Source organism: Drosophila guanche, unplaced genomic scaffold (genome assembly GCF_900245975.1).
Source record: "Drosophila guanche unplaced genomic scaffold, DGUA_6, whole genome shotgun sequence".
NCBI classification, from domain to species: Eukaryota; Metazoa; Arthropoda; class Insecta; order Diptera; family Drosophilidae; genus Drosophila; species Drosophila guanche.
The window spans coordinates 6,078,899-6,098,329 of record NW_022995745.1 but is presented as its reverse complement, the minus strand read 5'-3'; the positions used below and the strand labels follow the sequence as shown (position 1 = coordinate 6,098,329).

Below are 19,431 nucleotides of genomic sequence, written 5' to 3'. Positions count from 1 at the left end.
ATTTCACACATTCCAAGGGAAGATCAGTGGCTAAACGGCAGTCGGAAGAGCAAACAATGCATTCGCGTTGTTGCTGCGAGGCAAAAAGAAAGGGAAAAGTCCGCCCGCAACACAATTGTGGGGCAAGTGCAAATGATTTGCTTTCTCGCCGCTGCTCTGTGACGTAAGCCCGAGGGGCCTACGAGTGTGTATGTAGGTCGCACCACATCGGACAACTTGTGGAGCTGAGCAACTGAGTATCTTTTCGTATTTATTTCCCATTGATGCTAGCTGTAGTTGGGCTGGGGTTTTGGCTTATTTTGGGGCCATTTTGAGCTCGTGGCTCTTCGATTTTCGAACGGTATTTTGTGCTAATTAAGTGGCAACGCCGTGCTGGAACAGTGCTGCCACCGCTCGACGTACAGCTTCTGCGCATTGTGCCCGGCACTGCGACTGAAACTGAGGGCAACTCTGGCAGCACAACCCCTAGCTATATATGCCAGCTAAGGGTTTGTTTAACTCTCTCTCTCTCTCTCTCTCACTCTCTGTTTGTGTGTGATTTGGGGATTTTACTACGTTTGTGTGTTATTGTTTTTCCCTTTTGACGTATTTTCGCACGGCTCTCTGCCCCGCTCGGGTCACTGTCTGACATTGCGACGAGCGACAGTTCGGTTTGCAAAATTTCTAAGCGAGAGCGCCACCTGGACTGGCAATTCTTTGCCATCTTCTGGATACTCTAACCCGTTGCAGCGTTGCGAGCGGACTGGTTTCGTGTTTGCGGTTGTTTGTTTGCTTGCTCGCTGCTTGCTTGGTTGGCTCGTCGTTCTCCAGCTTCAGCCTAAAGCAACAAAAATGCAGCAGAAAATATCCACAAAACGGGCCAGTAACGAGTGAAGCAAACTTTTGGTGCACAACTGCGACAAGTAATTGGCAATTGGAGCTGCAGCACGACCAGGAGCAGCAGTAGGAGCACCAGCAGCAGGGAGCCAAAGGAAAACCAGGCACTCCGAGCGGCAGGACACAAATTTCCTTGCACTCTTTCAGGCGCACAAAGAAAATGAGCGCTAAGGTAGGCCAAGAGCGCGCGCCTCTTCCCCCTAAATGTTTGTTGCCCTTTTTTTTATGTGTGTGTTCGTGTTCGTGTGTGTGTGTATCTGTGTGATATCAACAATGCTGCAGGTTCCTTACATTTCAATGCACGCACTCCAATTGCATGTTGTAATTGCCTTTTGCTGCTTGAATAACTGTGCTAAAGCCACGCCTCCGCTTTAGAGGCGCCACCAGAGACTGCACACCCACCCACTCTGGGGGGGAGGAGTAACGGTTGTTATGGTTATGGTGCCTGGTGCCTGGTGCCTGGTCCCGGGTTTATTGGTATACATAAATTGCAGGGACTGCAGCATAAATCGAGTTAAGAGCCGCAACGAAGACTGATTTCTAGCATATGCTGTGCCCAGACGCACACAGAGAAAAAGTCAAACAGAGTGTGACAAAGAGAGAGAGAGAGAGAGAGAGAGAGGCGAAGACTGAGATGGATGACAGAGATGGAGCAAATGAAATGAAATGATTGTGTGATAAAGGGTGCTCTGGCCTCACAATTTACAAGTTGCCTGGCAACCCGAGAGACGAGCTCTCTGTTTTTGGGGGGGGGGGCTTCACAAAACTGCTGCATGCAACACAATGTAAAGCCAGAGCCAGCCCCCACCCTTTGACATATTTAAGTGCTAAAAATAGCAAACGAATCCCATTTGCGAAGCGCACTCAAAGATGGTTTATGACTTCTCGCTTAGGTTCTGCTTAAAGGCAGAATTTATTTATGTTGATTTAATGCCACACTGCGAACAATCGGAATTGGGAAGAGGACCCATAAAATAGTCATTCAGAGAGCTGCCAGGAGAGCTGCTAGGAAAGCAGAAGGCAGAAGCTGAGATTGAATCTCTCTCCGCGTCTCTCTCTCTCGCCGATCTGCTCTTTGCTCACGTCTGAATTCGCTTTGGATCGTTCATGCTTTGCTGTCTGCTGCAAGCGAATTCGCCCTCGCTCGTTTTGGCTTTGCGTTCTGGTGTGAGCGAATTCGCAGTGAAGCGAATTGGAGGCTCCCCTGTCTGTGTTGAAATTTGCATCAGAGCGAATTGGCCCTTGTCTAGGGATCGTTTAACATAAACCTTTTAAGCAAAAAAAAAACGTCACTGCATGTTTCCACAAATTCTCTGTCATTATTATGAAGAGACAAAAAGTAAATCAAAATCTTGCTTGCAGATTTGATTTTTAGCTTATGGAGTGCCTGGCGAAGCGCAGTCCTCGTTTGGCATTTGCCCTTTAATGTCTGTTTGCATTCAACAATCCGCTAAATGTCTGTTACTGCATGAATGTGTATGCATGTGCATGTGTGTGTGTGTTTACGTTTCGTTTGAAACGCTACGGCCAAAGCCAAAGCCACGGCGCGAAGCTGGAGCTTTAGGTGGAGGTGGAGGTGGCGTGTAAAACAAAGGGCACAACAAAAAACAAAAATACGAGTAATAAACTGCGCAACAGTTTCACTTTAGCCACGAAGCACCACGACGACTCGTCGTCCTCCCCCTGTTCTGTCCTGTGCTGTGCTGTACGTCCCCCCGGTCCGTCCGCTGTCCACGCCTGTCCACCCGCTGGCCGCTGCTGGCGTTGGCGTTGACGCTGATGGTAATAAATTCAATGCCCTGCCCCGCATATTGTAAGCCAATACAGTGGCCACTGGCAGTGCTGGCCTCCAGCTGGAATGCCAAAATATAATCAATTATGTGCCTCTAATTAATTAATAGAGCACAGCTCATAGCAGCTCCTGCTGTCATAGATGAAATAACAAAAATTACGCACATAGACTCTGTTTCAAGGTACAGCTCCAAATAACTCCAAACAACTCCAACCGAAACCCAAACAACTTCGCTCATTACTCTCGAGGCATCACCGTACCTCGCTCACTCTTTGCTTACATCATTCGCAGTCCTTAATCTGCCTTCGTGTGAGTGCTTCATACAGTTATAAATGTGTTTTGTAGTTATCGCAGACAATAGCTAACTGCCTGCTGGACGATCGCGATAAAAATGTCCAGCACAACAAATCGGGTTTTATTATCACACGATATCGGGCCTTCGCATTTGGATAAATTGCTGCGAAATTCTTAAATGCCAAAGAGAAACAATTGATGTGTGCAAATAAACAATTGCGAGAACAACAACAACAACAAAGCGCCATAAATAATAATTTATAATGAAAACATTCGTTGCGTTGGGGAATTGAATAAATATTTTCACATATTCGACATAACAAGGGATCCAAGGAGCTGTTGCCGCTGTTTGTTCAAAGAGTAAACAAGTTCCTTTGAGCTGATTTCCATTGAATTGTAAAATAAATTAATTATCTTAAAGCTAGCTGTTAACGTTTCTCCTACTTTTCCTTGCATTATTATTGAGAATTTGTGGGTCTCCGTGGCCCCATCTCCGGTTTTAATGCGCGCAAACAGAACCAGACCGGGCCGGAGCCGGAGACACACATACAGCCACAAACGAGTCAATTAATTTGTATAGAATGCAAAACTATTGAACATATATATGTATGGTTGCGAGTGTATGGACGAGGCGGGGTGGGCCCGTGGCTAGGCTGGCGGCGTTGTGGGGGTTTGGCCCGGCAAGGGGCCTGCCCGGGCAGGGCCTTTCGAGTGCGCCGAACCAGCGAGGTGCGGGCGCTGCGGTGCGGTGTGGTTCCGTTCCGTTCCGTTCCTGTGCGGGCAGCTCGCTAGCCACCCGCCGGCGCTTTCAGTGCACATCCAACGGTCATGGGCTGAACACGAACACAGACTATCGTCGCCGCGCTCTGTTATCATTATCCCATCGAAGCGATACGATACGATACGATACACCCAAAATAAAACGACATTCAGCCAAAAGCAAATACAAACACACAGAGACAACAGAGACACAAAGACACACAGAGACTGTTTGAGTTTGTTGGCTAATTGAAAATGTGGCTTACCGATTGCCGAACGGTAGGTCGTGACGTGCCCTCTTTTACCCCATAAGTGCCAGTGGGTAGTTAAATAGAAATTGAAAGGAGTTGTAGGTGGATCGTTAGAGTAGGGAAACAAAAATTAAACCCTTTTGAGGGAAAACTAGGGAACACACTTGAAGAATCTTGTAAGCAATATTTTTGGAGATATTTGATCCCGCATTGATCTTCAATGATCTGTTGGGTTAAGCAGTGAAAAATTCACAAAAGAATGAATGAATATCGGGCAGCACAGAGCAAAGCATCTACGAGGGGATGAGAGAGAGAGAGAGAGTGAGCAGAATAAAGCAGAGCGAAAAAAGCTCCGCACTAAAATGTTTATGAATTCTTATGTACACACAGATACATATTGCTTAGGTCGATGGTGGAAACAAAACAAAACAAAACAAAAGAAAACAAAAGAAAGCAAAGTTTCGGCAACCTATCCCTAACATATGGGTGGTTGTCCGTCTCCAGATCTCTCAGGCATATGTACATACAGTAGTATAAATATATTTGAATTTGCCTAAATTACCAAGTATAATGCAAAGTGTGTTCTCATTCCAGATGACACGCTATAAACAGACAGAATTTACAGAAGATGATTCAAGTTCAATTGGCGGCATTCAACTGAACGAAGGCACAGGCCACACTGGCATGCAAATACGCTATCACACAGCGCGGGTGAGTGTTGCCCTCTCTCTTTCTTTCTCTTTCTCTTTCTCCTTCTCTTTCTCTTACCCCCCCTAATTCACACTCCCTCATCCCCACCCAGACACTAAGTCGGTTTATCTGTTACTTTATGACAATGACCTAAACAGAACAAAAAAACTGTAAGCAAATGAGGCCAACGTGAGCGCTGAGCGCTTTTCTCATTCATTTGAAGGTTACCATTTGACAGTGAAAAATCGCTCGCCATCCCCACTGTGCCACTGTCCGTCTGCCTGTGTGTCTGTGTGTGTGTATGTCGGACTTCTAGGTTTGCCCTAACATATGGTCAGCGTTTTATGGCTTAGCTAAAGCGCTTGCCATCGAAGACCAACGAAGACACAAAAGTCCGAAAACGTTTCTTGCTTCTCTGCCGCTGCGACGCATAGGCGACATACACACACACACGAAGTTGTTACATTGCATTGGCCGCAGCCACACGAAGTTTTAACTGCGCTGCGTGCGCCGACTGCGCTGCCCGAGATCTTTTTCTATGCAATCAAGATAAGCATAAGCACGACTCGGCCGGCTCTCTCTGCTATAAATACACAAAGCTTGAGGCTGGCTGGCATAATGAGAATATGTTCAATTAATTTTCCATTCTGTTTGTGAGCGTATTTGGGCAGTCGTTGTGCTGTGACTTTCATTTCTTTCCCCCAATGCCGACGTGCTGCCGGGCAAATGTAGACGCAAGTGGCTTAAGTACACGAGATTTCTTCTGTTGGATACACAAGTTTGAACTCATTTGAACTGCTGGCTGCTGGCTGCTGGCTGCTGGCTGCTGCTGCTGCTGCTGCTGCTGTTTACACAACAGATTCCATGCGCAGTCGAGCCGACAGATAAACTGAATAATGACATTGGCATTGCCATTTCGCAGGCTACTTGGAACTGGCGCTCAAGGAGCAAGACCGAAAAATGGCTGCTCATCGCAACATTTGCGATGACGATGACAATCTTTACGCTGCTGATCATACTCTTTGCGGACAGCAACGGCGACAAGACGAAGCACATACTACACGTGCAGCCGCACAAGAAGGGTAACCCACAAAAATCCACCCCTATATCATGGAGATCTGATGATAAGCTTTCATTGACAGATTGCCCATCGGGCAGCGAGCTGCCGTGCCTGAACAAGCACTGTATATTTGCGTCGAGCGAGATCCTCAAGTCAATCGATGTAACAGTCGATCCATGCGACGACTTTTACGGATATGCATGGTAAGAGTCGAGTCGACACCTTTTGGACTGATTGACCTTTCAGTCACTGATTGAGCATTTTGCAGCAACCAATGGATCAAGAACAATCCAATTCCCGAGGGTAAATCCACATGGGGCACATTTGGCAAGCTGGAGCAAATGAATCAGCTGATCATACGCAATGTGCTGGAGAAGCCCGCAGCCAGCTTCAAGTCGGAGGCCGAGAAGAAGGCCAAAGTGTACTACGAGTCCTGCCTGGATGCCGACGAGCATATGGAGAAGCTCGGAGCGAAGCCCATGAACGATTTGCTGCGACAGATCGGTGGCTGGAATGTGACCAGCAGCGGCTACAATGTCTCCAACTGGACCATGGGCAACACACTCAAAATATTGCACAACAAGTGGGTACAGCCATTGGGATAATCCCACACAACACTCCATAACGACTCCCTTTTAGATACAACTTTAATTGCCTGTTTGGCTGGGCGATCGGGGAGGATGACAAGAACTCGTCGCGTCACGTCATCCAAATCGATCAGGGAGGCCTCACCCTGCCCACAGCGGACTACTACAACAACAAGACGGACAACCATCGCAAAGTGCTCAACGAGTATATCGAGTACATGACCAAGGTGTGCGTCCTGCTGGGCGCCAACGAGACCGATGCCCGTGTCCAGATGCTGGGCATCATTAACTTCGAGAAGAAGCTGGCGAACATCACCATACCGCTGGAGGATCGTCGCAACGAGGAGGCCATGTACCATCCCATGAAGCTGCGCAAGCTGGCCAAGCTGGCGCCCTTCCTCAACTGGACGGACCATTTCGACAATGCGCTGCAGATGGTCAATCGGCGCGTCACCGACGACGAGGTGGTCGTTGTCTATGCGCCCGAATTCCTCAAGAATCTCTCCGATATAATCCTGAAAATGCAGCAGACCGATGAGGGAAAGATGTGAGTGATGGGCAGGCAGGGCACAACCTTTGGCTCTGATGCCAATCCCGATTGGATTTTTGTTTTTGCAGCACTTTGAACAACTATCTGATCTGGCAGGCGGTGCGCACACTGACCAGCTGCCTCTCGAAGCCCTTCCGGGATGCCTACAAGGGTGTGCGCAAGGCCCTGATGGGCTCCGATGGCGGGGAGGAGATCTGGCGCTACTGCGTCTCGGACACCAATAATGTCGTGGGCTTTGCCGTGGGTGCGATATTCGTGCGTCAGGCATTTCATGGGGAGTCCAAGCCGGCGGCGGAGCAGATGATTGTCGAGATACGGGAGGCCTTCAAGCACAATATGCAGAATCTCACGTGGGTGGACAAGCAGACACGGGAGAAGGCCATCGAGAAGGCCGACCAGATCTCCGATATGATTGGCTTCCCCGACTACATCCTCGATCCGGCCGATCTGGACAGAAAGTACGCGGACTTGAACATCACCGCGAATGCGTATTTCGAGAACAATCTGCAGGTGGCCATCTACAATCTGAGGAGTAACCTGAAGCGGCTCGATCAGCCGGTGAACAAAACCAACTGGGGCATGACACCGCAGACGGTGAACGCCTACTATACGCCCACCAAGAATCAGATTGTCTTTCCCGCCGGCATACTGCAGACGCCCTTCTTCGACATTAACAACCCGAAGAGCCTCAATTTCGGCGCCATGGGCGTCGTGATGGGCCACGAGCTGACGCACGCGTTCGACGATCAGGGCAGGGAGTACGACAAGTTTGGCAACATCAATCGCTGGTGGGATGCCAAGAGCATTGAGCGATTCACCGAGAAATCCGAGTGCATTGCACGCCAGTACAGCAGCTACAAGATGAACGGAAGGAATCTCAATGGCAAACAGACGCTGGGTGAGTGGTTGAGTCATGCAGAGTGCAGCAGGAGTTCAGTTCTAACAGCCTCTTCTATTCCTACCCCGCTAGGTGAGAACATTGCCGACAATGGTGGCCTCAAGGCAGCCTACCACGCCTACCAGCACACCAAGAGCGAAAAGGAGGCGGACATCCTGAAGCTGCCCGGCCTCAATCTGACACATTCGCAGCTCTTTTTTGTGTCCTTTGCACAGGTGAAGAATGAAGAATGAAGAATGCATGGCAGATAATGCGATGATAATGGATTTTTTAACTGGAGATTATTGTCTTTCGCTTAGGTGTGGTGCTCCAGCACCACAGAGGAAACGAATCTGCTGCAAATGGAAAAGGATCCGCATTCGCCGTCACAGTTCCGAGTCATTGGCACGCTGTCCAACATGAAGGAGTTCGCCGAGGTCTTTCAGTGTAAGCCGGGCAAGCGCATGAATCCCAGCAGCAAGTGCGAGGTGTGGTAAGAGGGTCGGAGCCTGGCGGAGTCTATGCCCAGAGCGATCTCAGAGCAAGAGCTATATACACATATATGATGCATATACATATATCTACGTACACATACATGTATGGATAACTAAACGCAGACTATGTTGCCATTTCCTGTTCGTTTTAAATATTTCAAATGAATATTAACTGGGTTCGTAAGTAACCTTTTTCGTCGCAAGACCGTCAGTCATTGTGCCTATGCCAGAAACGATAGAGAAAACTGACGATAAATTTATAATTTTTTTGATGCAGGCGGCAGGCTGCAGGCTGCAGTCTGGCAGATATATATATATATATAAATGATAAACTGTAACTTAGCTATTTGTAGAACTTATGAATGTATATTGTATTATAGGGATACCGAAAATACCGAAGTTCTCGAATTGTGTAAGCGAGATAGCTAGTGATTTGCGTATGTGAAAGCGACAGAGATAGCGATAGAGAAAGAGAGAGAGAGTCTTGAGCTTTTGAGTTGCCAAAATATGAAGGAAAAATCTAAACGAATTTGACTATTAAATATTTATTATTTATTTGTTGCCGGTTAGCAAAACATCCAATTGAACACACAATTATTTATTATTTATTATTATTCATATTTTTACTCGCTGTGCCAGCCGGAAAGCAGGAGGGTGAATGAGAGAGGTGGTAGGAAAGGAAAGGAAAGCAACAACAAAACACCAAATAAACTCTAAATACAAAAATAAAACAAACACCAAATCTACACCAAAAATATATACATAATGCATAGTTAATCAAGCAGATATCGAAATTATATACATACATAACTAGAGCTATTCACTTGAAAGCGTTTTCTTTTGTACAAAAGAAAAACATATCGAAAAACAAACAAATGAGCAAAAAAAAAACAAACTGCAAACACCAAAGTTGGGCTCAAACTCCAAATAGCTAAGACATAGAGATACTATCCATAAGTAATAACAAAAAATCCAATCAAACAATCAGCGCACAAAACGCCATACATACGTAGCATACATGCTTACATACATGTATGTATGTAGTTAATATGTGTGCATGTAAATTGGTTCCTGGACGCCACTCAACTCTCAAGGGCGAAGCAGAGTGTTCCCCTTTTGGTTTTGGTATATCGAAATACTGACGGTATACGAGCATGTACTCGTGTGCATACTAATGCATTTACGTAACTCTCATTTACTTTATTTCCGTTGGTCGCTCAGTTCTGAACAGATATGGAAACCACACAAAAAAACAGAGCTATCAAGCTAAATAACTTTTATATTCTATATATATATATGTATATGTACCATATAATAATGATAATGATACTTCAATCAAATCATGCAAAAACAATTTAAATATTATATACAACAAGAACAACAGCAGCCCACATATACATATATCTACATGTAGTACATACGTTTACTGAATGTTTAAACAAACACTTATTTTGATTGTCTATAAATGGTACGAATACAGTGATGCATCCATGCATGTATACATATGATCGAATGGAAATAAAATTCAACAACAATAACTGTGACTTCGAAACTCTCACTCTCTGTGTGTGTGACACTTGTTTTACTTCCATGATCCCATCCACCTTTCCAACTCGCTCTCAGAGAGACACGCGCTAGAAGGAGATGGCACGGCTGCAGGTGGAGCTTTCATGTCGGTGAGGCTGAGGATCTGACTGCGGGCAGAATGGGAGAGCCATAGCTGAAAAGCTTGCCTCTCGCTTTCGCGATTTGCCCTGACTGAGCTTTCTTGCATGCCGGTACATGTCATCGTTTTGCGATTTACCAGCCGTGATCGTGCTCTAGCGTACGGTACCTAGTCGGCCATCTACCTGATGACTGCTGCATGAGCTTTTTGCCTGCCATTTGGATACTACGCTGGTCGCTCTGCATATTCTGTTTTTCTCTTTATGCTCTTCTCCCCATGCACAACTTTAACCCAAAGTTTTCCCAATCAATGGCAAGCGCTTAAACCCCTTTAATGTGATTTTTCCCCTCACATACACAATGCCAACCACAGCTCAGGACAAACTTAACAAAAAACACACAAATTATTCCAAGAAGTTTGTAAATATTTTGCATTTTCCTTTCAAAATTGCCTGCCATGTTTGCGGCGGCATAAATTTTACCCGATATCCCAGCGAGAGGCAAAAATTATTTCCAGACTGCTTTAACCCATTGAATTTGTGTGTACTTTCGGTGCTTTTTGCGCAAAATAAATGCCTGAAAATGTTGACTTAAATTTGTCGAACTTTGACTTTATGACAAAGTTCTAATAAACTTTTGCTGTACCCCCACACACACACACACACACACACACAAGCAAATTGCTTACATAATAAATAATAATAATAGCGTGCGATTTTTGGCGCAATTTAAATTTATTTATGGCACTTGTTTGTTCGCATGTCAGGCGCAAGTTTTAGCCAGACATTTGTGTGCCCACAGCGAACAGCCCACAGCGAACAGCCCACAGCCCACAGCCCACAAAGAATCGACAGACGATGGAGCGGGTAGCTGGAGCAGGCAGTTACCGTTACCTGGCTGTGCCGAAGAGATTGGGGGTGGGTGGATGTTGTGGAGCTTGGATTTGGTGGGTGGGCTGTGGTGGCGGTACGTAGTCAGGGCAGTCCTCTGGCAGATTTGCCTATTTTTATCATTGCGGCTGATCCAGGGTTACCCTGGCAACTTGCCTGTGCGCCAAATCGCATTTAATCTGCTTAGTGGGAGCGATGTCGACTCATAAATCTGCTTGTGGCATTGCCACAGCCATGGCTGTGGATGTCCTCGACCTGCTCGACCTGCCGACTGCTTATCGCATTCCCTAATCGAACAGCGAGTGCAGACAGCCACAGAGAAAATGCCAGCCTGCTTAAATGGCAATTAGGCAGGGGAACACTTACTGACAGCTTCGTTTAGCTGTTATTGCGGCCGCCACCAGATGATGTCAGCCGAGTGTTTCGAGACAAATTAATGCCATCTTGCTCGGCAGGCAAACAAGAAATCTGCCTCACAAAGCAATGCAAACAATGGTCGCACTTAGCAATTATGCCTGCCATTTGGGGGTCACCAACACACACACACACACACACACGAATCGGGGTCACCCCAAATCAGATACAATTAAAAGCAGCAGAGCCATTTATGCTGTTCGATTTGAGTGATTTGAGTGTGTAAAACATTTGTGGCCAAACATGGAGCAAAGTATTGGTCAAATACACAATTGAATGGCAATTATGATATTTCGTCGGGGTCACCAAACGAAGTTCGCTGCGTAACTGAAGGTATGGAAATACTCCATGAAACATTCACCAAAATACACGCAACAATCGGGGCCAGGACTGAAAGCCCTGATGCGCTTTGATTGTGGGAATCCCTGAGTCTCTCAGCCTAAGCCTTCAACCAACTGTGTGTGTGTGTGGGTCGGGAGTGCGCATTGCTGGGCGATTAGCATGATTAATGGGGGCGCAGTGCAAACAAAACAGAACATTGAAGGCCGGACCTGGACAACCCACTTGTTGTTGTTGTTGTTGTTGTTGTTGTTGTTGTGCCGAGTGTAATTGCAATTATTATTATTATTTGTTGTTTATTATGCAGGCATGTTATGGTTATGGCCGTGCCCGTGCCTGTGCCATGTCCTCTTTGTGTGTCTGTGTGTCTGCTCAAATATGCATATGTCCGGTGTGGACACACCTCCAAAAGCTCATCCTACAGCCGCAACGCAGAGGCAGGCAGCCACCCACTCACTCAGGCATTCATTTGCTCGTTCGTTTATTTATGTTAATTTAAATCAACATGCAAAAATTAGCACATGACACGAAGTGGAGATGTGGAAGCGGGAACCGGGAACGGGAACGGGAACGGGAATGCTGTTTGGGCCTGGGCGGTGATGAGTTTTGTGGCTCGAAAACATTTAATTTATTTAATTACTTGCCCCTTCATTTGCATATTTAAATGAGTTGCCGCAAGGCCAGCCATGACAGTCATCCAGTCATTCAGTTCTGCTTGCTCTGGCTAATAACTTGATGACACGCTGCCAAACATAATGTACGCCACCTTCGGGTCTTGACTTCTGCCCTCGTCCCTTGGATTGAGGCTGTGGCTATGTGGCTCTGTGGCACTTCCAGCCCAGCTTATGATTGATTGACTTTGCCACACAAACATGGCTTATTAAGTTGAAAATTTCGTATGGATTTTATTGTTGCCAGCAAGTGGCATGGCAACGTCGAGAGCGTCGAGAAAAAGTTCCACGCAAAAACTTTCCTTGCCTCGATTTCAGTTTCTTGTGCGCTTTTTTTTATTGCCTCAAATTATTGTTTTCGGCCATCGGGAAATTGTATTTAACGCAACTTTTTGTGTAGACATTAATTGCAAACATTTTGGGCGGGGGGCGAAACGAGATTTCAACCGCAAAATCAGCAGTAAGCAGTAAGCACAATTTTGGTTTTTGGCACGCCGGGGGATGTGCTCTCTCTCTCCCTCTCTCCCTCTCTCACATTGTGCGGCCAATAAAATTACAATCAACGCAAGCCGTGGTCGCAGTTGGAGCAATGGGGCGCCACAGCCCAAAGCCCAAAGCCCAACGGGAGTGGGATGCCATTTCAGCCAAAACAATGCCCCAAACAAAAGGAAAACTAGGCAGACAATCAATAGTCTGCGTACCGAAGCAGTGCATACCCTGTGGTTCAGCAACGGAGTGGCACGAATGATGGATTGGCAGGAGAAAACTTTGGCTAGCGAGATGGAACACTGATGTTAGTCCTTGGTTAGAGCATTGCAATATTCGGAGTGCCGGTGCCACTCCCTCAAACACTACTGCCCTGCCACCACCTGGTACTCCTTCTTCCCTTCCTTCTCCTTCTCCTTCTCCCCCTGCACAGCAATGATGGGTAGTCCTTGGTGGCTTTGGCGCATTTGCAGCCATTCGGTTTGCATTGAGCAAAAGTTTCTGCTCAGCTTCTTTGGTGTGCTGCTGGAACAAATTAATAAAATAAATTAAATCGTTTAATTGAAGCAAATTGCCTATAAAATTGTTTTTCGAAAGTGGCAAAAGTTCCTCCCCCACCCCCACCAATGGGGGCCCAGCTCTGGCCATAATTGAGTAATAAATTCAAATATTTATTGCATCAGCAAATGTACAAATTGTGTTGCCGACTTTGGAGCTTTTGGCAAGTGTTAAATGTGCCCCAGAGACGGGTGCGCAACACGAAGCGCTGGACACTTTCAATTAAGTTCCCAAACAGTTTTTGTTTTTCAGGGTAATCCCTGCCTAATGCTACACATATTTGCACTATGCCGTAAATAGGGGGAGCCAGAAAAAAGCCAGCGGAAACTATGGGTGAGCGCTGGTACTGGCGCTGGCCTCTGCTGCTGGCTCTGCTACTGGCATATGCGTAATATACGGGACATAAATATTGAATGACTTTTCGGTGTGACATCAAGCGATGTGCACTCAACACTTAAGCACAGCCAAGCAGCACGGCCAAAGACAGCAGCGACAGCGTCAAGAGAGCGTAAAGAAGACAGAGAGAGAGAGAGAGAGAGAGAGGGTGAGCGAGAGCGAGAGTAAAGTGAAAGCGTATGTAAAATACTTTCACGCGCCCAGTGAATAATTTAAGAGCCAAGCCAGCACAGGGGGCCTCAGATGGAGCAGCGTAGCAGCCCCCCAAGAACCCATCAAGTTTGCACCCCATCTCGGGCGGTGGGGAAACAACCCATCAGCAGGCCACTCTCCGCAGGCACCGAAAAATGAGTTACTTTACATAACTAAGTAATTGCGAGGGCTGCCGAGAGCGACACAAACGTAAAATTATTATAAACAAACCATTCCGGCAGTCATAAAAACGCACACTCAAAAAGACAAAGGAGAAGCAGCGAAAAATCGCAAAACAAAGCAAACATCGCATCGCATCGCATCGGCTGGCAAAGTGCGTAAAGTACGAAAACATATTTAAATGCAATAAAGCATAACACTGCCGTGGCAGTGGGTCAGCGATGGGGGAGGGGAGGGGAGGCGAGGGGGAAAGGAGTGCATTATGAGTATAGCTTCAACAACGATAAACCGTGGGTAACATAAAGAGGGAATCTCGAGAGAGAGAGAGACAGAGACAGAGAGAGTGTGTGCTGAAGCGAAGAAATAGCAAAGCAACGCAACCGAAGAATAGCGGCAGAGGAGAAGTAACGGCAGAATGTCGATCAACAGCAGAGAAGCAGAGGCGGCAGCGCACAAGCAGAGCCAGAGCAGATCAACAGCAATAGCAGAACGGGCGCAACTGCAATGGCAGGAGAATAAGAGCAACAACAGTAACGGGGTGCCAGAGCAGATCAACGGCAAATAGCAGAGGGAGAGCGGTGATGCAGTAACAGCAGCGCGAGGGTAACAGCAGATCAGCAACTGAGAAGAAGCTTTCGTAACAGCAGAGAGAGAGAGAGAGAGAGAGAGTCGTTAAAGGTACGGAAACTTGAGCTTAAACTTGGCTCCCTCCCCAAAACTCGTCAGCTGCCATGGGGACATACATACACACATACATACGTCTACGCATGGGTCACCCGAGCACGTACACGTATCAGTGTTCCTCTAAGCTGTGCAGCGATAGTTCAAATATAAATCATTCGAGAGCCTCTCCGTTCGTCTAGCCACAGAAGATGAACAGAGTTCTCCCATACAGCCCATCAATCAGATTAAAATTCAAATTCCTGATGCCCAAAATAGGCAGAGAGCAAGCGGAAATCAAGAGCAGGCCAGACCAGACCAGGCCAGACCAGACCAACTTAGCAGCGATAGCTTGGGCTCACTTAATATTTGGCCAACAGCTTCAAGTGATTTACAGAGATTACCGCCGGAAAGGAGCAACGCCCCAGCAAGGGGGCGGTGGCGGTGGCAGGGGCAGGGGCAGACTGAAAGCAGCTTTTGTAAGCTGATTTTCCTGCTGGCGACTGGCCTTTGTCTAAACCTTATCCTTCCTGCTGCTCCTCTTGCTGTTCTGTGTTGGCTGCCCACGGGGCCATTTGGAAGTCACTTCATTGCCTGCTGCTGCCGCTGCTGCATTATGAGTTAGTTGTGCGGCCAACTAAAACGCCATACAATTTATTATAAGCGAGGGACTTGGAAGCTCAGCAGGGAGCAGGGACTACGGGTCTAAGGACTAAGGAGTACAGAGTGCGGACTACGAAGTCTCAGCCTGTGCAGGTCAGCAAAGGGCTGGCCAAAGTAAAATAAAGCAAAGCCAAGTCAAAGCCTAAGCTCCTGGAGCATGTCCTTCTTTGGACTTGGTTGGGCTTCTGACTATGCGGCTTTGCCTCTGCCTCTGCCTCTGCCACCTTTCACCTGCATTCAATGCATTTCAATTGCAGCCCCGGGAACACAACAACCTTTTAATTTGCTCGAGCTCTGTTCGACTTTGAATTGAATTGAATGCGATGCATTTTCGATTAGGAAAGCGGCTTTCGGCTCTTCAATTGGCCATAATCCCTGCCGGCACATACACTCATTTATGGCTGATGAGGCTCCAACATGTCCACTCCCAACAAGTATCCCTGGCCATTGCAACGTGCAACCTGTGCGTGCATTGTGTCTGCCCTCTGAACTCATCCCAGAACTCATTTCCAGGCGGCAGTCAATGGCTTTCTTGCTTTTCACTTAGCCAGCCAAAGAGCAACAAAAAATGTATCAGGATTTCCCATTTTCACACTCAAGTGTCAGGCCCGCAAACTTGGGGCCCCAGATGAGTCCCCGATAAGGCGGCCCCCGCCAGCGGAAGGTCTGAATGAAATGCGTGAAAAAGGTTCAAGACGCGCAAAGTTGACAGTCGTCGAAATACTCTGCCATTCAATTATATTTTCAGCTTTTTGTTTTTAAGTTTCGTTACAAAACAAAACAAAACAAAACAAAAATTGCCACAAATATTTGGCAGTGTATGACTGAGAAAACAATTGCCCCAACCCCTCCATCTAAGCAGCATCTGCCCTCAGTCTCAGTCGATCCATTAGATAAGCTCTTTCAGCTGGCATCTTTGGGTCTCCGTCTCCAGTCTAAGTCAGCGTCGGGGTCGGGGTCGTGGTCGCTGGCTGCGGTCGGGGAGTGGGTTGGCAGTGGAGTTAAGTCTGGCGGTTATAAGTGGGGGGATTTCCACGCTAAATCAAGCAAATGAAGTGTTAATTAGAGCAGGGGATGGGCTTGTCTGCCACTTGCTCTCTCGCACACATTTTGAGGTTATTTTGGGTTCGCTAACAAAAAAATGCAATTCCCGGCACATTCCCATGGAAATGATCCCAATTTGTGGTTAATTTTGTCGTCCATTCACATGAAAATGCATTTGTATTTAATTAACTATTAGTCGGACACGCGTTGGGCATTGATTCGATAATTTGGCGATTAGTTGGAATGCTCATTAAATCGCGAAAATCGCGAAAATCGCTCAAATTGTGTTAATTGTGTTTGTTGATTGAATTTCAAAGCATTTAAAGCGCAGCATTTACAGTTACATAAGTGGCACTGGAATTCCGTACATACTCGAGAGAGAGAGAGAGAGAGAGAGAGATCGACGGCAGCTTCTGCCACTGCTTATGTGTTCTGTTACTGGCTCTGTTAACGGCGCTGTTAACGGCGCTGTTAGCCGATCTGCTCTCTCTCTCTCTCTCTGCTGGCTCTCTTTGTGTGTGTGTTTTGATCTATCCGCTTGGCAAGCAGTGCATAACTTTAGTAATCTTCTATGGATGCCAAGCCAAGTTGATCGATGGCCGTGCAATCTGATGGTCAATTAATCAATGCTGGCTTGAAGGCATGCCGCTAACAACTGCGAGTGTGTATTCCCTCGATGGCAGTCAGGAAACTTATGCGAACTTTGCTCCCCCCTCCCCGTTCAATACTAACCCTAAAGTAGGAGCATGCAATGTACCCCACCCCCGCTCAACCCTTCCCGACACGCAGCCACGCAGCCACGCAGCCACGCAACGTTGATGAATCGTCTGCACTTTATGGGCGGCAAAAACATGTTGACGGCTCACTTGTATCCTACATCCGGGCACAGTCCCAAGAGCAGCTCCAGCTGCAGCGCCCCCTGCTAAGTCCACATGCCGGAAAATGCTCGACTAACAAGCCATATTAAAAACGCTTTGACAGCGAGAGCCACAGCCACAGCCACACGCAGGCAGGCAAGCACAAATGTATGCACATCAAAAGCAATGGCAAAGATTCCTTTGCTGAGATACAGCAGCAGGCAGTCCAGCAAAGGAACTCTGCGACTTGGGGTCCGGATAGCTGGCCAGGGGACATCTTATTACGTTGTTTTATTGCCAGCTTGGAAATGAGGAGCAGCAGGGTTGAGCACACTCAACTGCAATAAGATTAATGACTTTTATAACATTTATTATTGCCGTCGGTCTCCCTCTCCCTCTCCCTCTCCCACCTTCCTTTGCACCAAAACTTTCCACTGCCTCGCCCCATTTTGGGATGGAAGAAATTTCACAATAAGGTTATAAATTGCACAACTATTTGCTGCTGCTGCTGCTGCTGCTGCAACTCCAGCGGGAACTCCTCACATCTTTGTCGAAATCACAGCCCTGGACACATGAGCCACGACCTCTGGCCGCTGTCTCCTGCCAGCAATCATTTATTTGGCCCGCCATCAGACTAAATTGTCATCAAGGGCATTTTAAAATCATTTTTTTTGCACTCATTCACTCTCGCCCGCTCACTGGGCCAGAGGACATTTTTGTGTTAGTTGCAAATATTTCGGCGTGCGCGTCACGTGATTAATTATGTGCCAGTGGAGATTGCAACCAGCCAGGGGACAAAGGGACACAGCTAATGTGAGAAACGTGTCAGCTTGGACAGAGAGAGAGAGAGAGAGAGAGAGAGGGAGAGAGAGAGAGAGTGGCTGATCTGAGATTGTTTTTCTACCCAGAATTGATATGCTTCAGAATTAGTATTGGAAATGATTGAGCTCCAGTTGCAGCATCAATCTCTCGGCCGAGTATCAATTATCCTTCAGGGCCGAGAAATGCATTAAATTGAAATGTTCATTCATGCATTTGCCATCAAGAGAGAGAGGGAGAGCAGCTCGTTGCTGTGGGTGTTGGCTGCCAGCCATCGATCTGGGCCCTTTGACTCTTTTTTGTTGCTGTTCTTGTTGCTGTTTTGTGTTTGTATTTTGTAGGCTGCGGCAAAGGGTTCAACGGTTTTCCGTTAAAAAGCATTCGAGTGGATGAACAATATTTATTGGTTTTCATGTGGCTCGGTCGCACCCTCTCTCTGTGTCCAAGCTTCCGGCTTACCCAGAACCAAGGGGGAGGTGAACTCAACTGTAGTCCCTGCTGCTGCTGGGGGGCATTGCCCGGGGGTGCTGCTCCATAAAAAGTTGCCTTAAGGCAGCCCAGAGAGTAGTCCGGAATTATGGAATTAGCCGCCTGGTGGCCCGCTCCGTTTCAGTAATGATTATGGCTGCGCCTGCACTACGCCAAAAAACCCCACAATAAACATCGCAAAAAGGGCACTCACATGTACACACACATTTATGTGTGTGTGTGTGTGTGTATTGGTGGCAATGCAATGTCGGATTTGCGGCTCGGTTACTTCTGTGTGGCAATTTTCATGTAACGCCCTACTCGCTCTCTCTCTCTCTCTCTCTGTCTCTGTTGGTGCGATTTTACGGCTTCTGGCTACATTGGACAATATAAAAACGTCAGCCAGACAAATGGCCGCTTCAACCCGCTCATCAGCCCAGCAGTCAGCGCTACAAAGTTCAATCGAGTCAGTCAACAATTGGCACAGCCACACAGCCACACAGCCACATATCAAAAGAGAGAGACAGAGAGAGAGACAGAGAGAGATACAGTTACAGTTACAGTTACAGTTACACTGTTGTCAAAGTCAATTGGGTGTCTCTGAGTGGCGGCAGGCGGCAGCGGCAGCGGCTCTCTCGACTGTGGCCTGTGTGGGTGTGTGTGTGCGGGCAGGGGAAAGGTTCAAGTTTTTGGCCACTCTCTTAACCGATTTGTTGCAGCTCTCTCTGTCGCTCTCTCTCGCTCTCGTGGTGGGGTAGGCTTAGTGCTTAAATACATTTGATTGTAATTCGCTTTTAAATTCGATTCGTTGCGATTTGTTATTGGATCTAATGGTGCGACATCTGAGCTCGGCCTCTGCAGCGCGCTATCTGTCTGTGTGTGTGTGTGTGTGTGTGTGT

At 47.2% G+C, this 19,431-nt stretch overlaps 1 protein-coding gene across 2 annotated transcripts; it reads left to right on the top strand.

Moving 5' to 3' along the window:
- Positions 1–932: 932 nt before the first annotated feature.
- On the top strand, positions 933–9,473 carry LOC117580678 (neprilysin-3). Of its 2 annotated transcripts, none has more exons than XM_034267297.1 (9): positions 933–1,048; positions 4,567–4,683; positions 5,585–5,744; positions 5,805–5,925; positions 5,991–6,305; positions 6,362–6,856; positions 6,928–7,757; positions 7,830–7,972; positions 8,057–8,233. In XM_034267297.1, the coding sequence occupies exons 1-9, from the start codon at positions 1,037–1,039 to the stop codon at positions 8,231–8,233; spliced, it is 2,370 nt and encodes a 789-aa protein (XP_034123188.1). In that variant the 5' UTR covers positions 933–1,036. The 2 variants fall into 2 exon arrangements, with proteins under 2 accessions (XP_034123188.1, XP_034123187.1); XM_034267296.1 differs by lacking the exon at positions 933–1,048 and adding an exon at positions 3,768–4,000 and having other exon boundaries at positions 8,057–9,473.
- Positions 9,474–19,431: the final 9,958 nt, after the last annotated feature.